The sequence below is a fragment of the Hemibagrus wyckioides genome, linkage group LG14, assembly GCF_019097595.1.
Source record: "Hemibagrus wyckioides isolate EC202008001 linkage group LG14, SWU_Hwy_1.0, whole genome shotgun sequence".
NCBI classification, from domain to species: domain Eukaryota; kingdom Metazoa; phylum Chordata; class Actinopteri; order Siluriformes; family Bagridae; genus Hemibagrus; species Hemibagrus wyckioides.
In genome coordinates this window covers 19,637,511-19,640,146 of record NC_080723.1, presented here as the reverse complement: position 1 = coordinate 19,640,146, position 2,636 = coordinate 19,637,511, and the positions used below count along the sequence as shown (strand labels likewise).

Here is a 2,636-nt window from a genome sequence, read left to right as displayed (position 1 = left end):
CAATTTGGGCAACAGTAGCTCGTCTGTTGGGTCGGATCACACGGGTCAGCCTTCGCTCCCCACGTGCATCAATGAGCCTTGACTGCCGGTTCACCACTGTTCCTTCCTTGGACCACTTTTGATAGATACTGACCACTGCAGACCAGGAACACCCCACAAGAGCTGCAGTTTTGGAGATTGGGTCTCAAACTCGCTCAAATCCTTACGCTTGCCCATTTTTCCTGCTTCTAACACATCAACTTTGAGGACGAAATGTTCACTTGCTGCCTCTAATATATCCCAGCCATGATGAGGAGATCATCAGTGTTACTCACTTCACCTGTTAGTGGTCATAATGTTATGCCTGAGATCTGATAGTCCATTCCCAGGATGGACTCCTGACCCGGGTTACTGAACATGGATGGATGGATGAATAAATGAATGATAGATTTTATTAATACGAGCCTGGACGTTTCAAAGTGATTTTCACTCAACGTTACAGCAGATGGCACTAACGAGCCAACTAATGCCAAGTCCATAGTGGAACAAGGAGAAGAAAGAGGAGAAGGAGAAGAAGACAGCTGATCCTCTAGCCTACTTTCGTGTCGGCTGGTATTTCCAGCATTATAAAGTTATTCAAATCAAACCGTGATGAGAAAACAGAAATACAGGAGTCCATAAAGAAGAGAAACAAGGTATATTTCAATATATCTGGATATTTTATACCCGACTATAGAGAGCTAAAGCTGCACTGGAGCTTCCAGTTGGCTAACGGCATTTAATCGCTTACAACCGGCTGAACTCCAAACGTCTCTGCTCTACAGAGTGCACTACAAAGGGTATGACATGGTGACTTGTGCACCCTACTAGGTGCCCTATATAGCTGTTAGGGAGAGATTTAGGACACAGCCCAGCCCGGTGTCAAGTGTACATGTCTAGTTAGCTTGTTTTTAGCCTCGGTAGCTGAACGCTAGCTCAATTGCAGTGAAGTGACTTGTCTGGAAGTGTATTTTTTTTTTTTTTTAAGATTTAGCGACGTTTTCAAACACTTTAAAATAAACTTATCTAAGGAAGATTCGCGAATTAAGTGTCTTTGTGGCGTTTCTTTTGTTTGTTTGTGAAGTTCATCGTTTAGAAAGTACAGGTGTCACTTTATTAGGAACAGTCAGGAAATTATGTGTGTTTATATCCATAATGCACAAAATCATGGAAGATAATGGGTTCAGATTAGACCACAAATAAATATCTTAGTGACGATGACATGGTTGTTGTGTTGGAGTGTTTCTTGGGAAACCCACTTTCTTGCGAAGAGCTTCTCTACACTTTACTCAGAAATGTGCAAGAAAGGATCAAATAAAACATCCAGCGTGGTCCATTCCTGTTAACAAGAGAGAAGTCCTAGCAGAACCGGGGTTCAAATCCGAACAGCCAAGAACAGGAACCTGAGCCTCCAGCTGGCATGGGTTCAACAAAACCAGACACATGTGAAGACTGGAAAAAGACCAGATGACCCCTTTACTAAGCTTTAAATGTCCGGTGTAGCCTGTAAGACTCGGGGTGTGCATTAATGAGATGCTTTTCTGCTCACTGCGGTTGTAAAGAGTGATTATTTAGAATGATAGTTTTGTCAGTTAATAAATATATGTTCCTGCGTAAAAAAGGTGTATTATGCAACAAACACACACACAAGTTGTTTTGTGTTTTGTTTCTCAGTTTTGTGTGTGATTTTCAGAACTTTTGTGGTTTCACAGTTTAACAGGAAATAAGGAGTCAATTGCTTCAGTTGATTCGTCGACTGAATCAGTTGCTTCATTTGATTCGTCGACTGAATCAGTTGCTTCATTTGATTCGTCGACTGAATCAGTTGCTTCATTTGATTCGTCGACTGAATCAGTTGCTTCATTTGATTCGTCGACTGAATCAGTTGCTTCATTTGATTCGTCGACTGAATCAGTTGCTTCAGTTGATCCGTCGACTGAATCAGTTGCTTCAGTTGATCCGTCGACTGAATCAGTTGCTTCAATTCATTCGTCAACCGAATCAGTTGCTTCATTTGATTCATCGACTAAATCAATTGCTTCAGTTGATTCATCGACCGAATCAGTTGCTTCAGTTGAATCATCGACCGAATCAGTTGCTTCAGTTGATTCACTGACTGAATCAGTTGATTCGCCGACTAAATCAATTGCTTCGTTTGATTCGTCGACTGAATCAGTTGCTTCATTTGATTCATCGACTGAATCAGTTGCTTTATTTGATTCATCGACTGAATCAATTGCTTCATCTGATTCATTGACTGAATCAGTTGCTTCAGTTGATTCATCGACTGAATCAGTTGTTCAGTTGATTGATTCATTGACTGAATCAGTTGCTTGTTTATTTGTTTATCGCCTTTCTAGATAAGCGGCTGAGCCGAGACACACGTTGCACTTTACAGACGCACACACCTGTGTGTGAGAGAGAGAGATGGAGCAAGGGGTGGTGGATAGCCCAGTGGTCCTGGTCATTAAAGCTCCTGATCAGAAGTATGACGATCAAACCATCAGCTGCTTCCTCAACTGGACGGTGGAGAAACTGAAGAGCCATCTTTCCAACGTTTATCCCAGCAAGCCTGTGAGTGAGCGTCTCCTGGAGGGGGCCAAAACTTTTGAAAATGT

The 2,636-nt window shown here is 42.1% G+C and overlaps 1 protein-coding gene across 2 annotated transcripts in view; it reads left to right on the top strand.

Annotated features, from left to right (window-relative positions):
• The first annotated feature begins 527 nt into the window (after positions 1-527).
• The window catches only part of LOC131364546 (homocysteine-responsive endoplasmic reticulum-resident ubiquitin-like domain member 2 protein), a 23,372-nt gene continuing 21,263 nt past the window's right edge, over positions 528-2,636 (top strand). For both annotated transcript variants that reach the window (XM_058407765.1, XM_058407764.1), the window contains exons 1-2: positions 528-674; positions 2,379-2,592. In XM_058407765.1, coding sequence (XP_058263748.1) covers positions 2,446-2,592 — 147 coding nt within the window. In that variant the 5' untranslated portion in view covers positions 528-674; positions 2,379-2,445. The remainder of the gene's footprint in view (positions 675-2,378; positions 2,593-2,636) is intronic.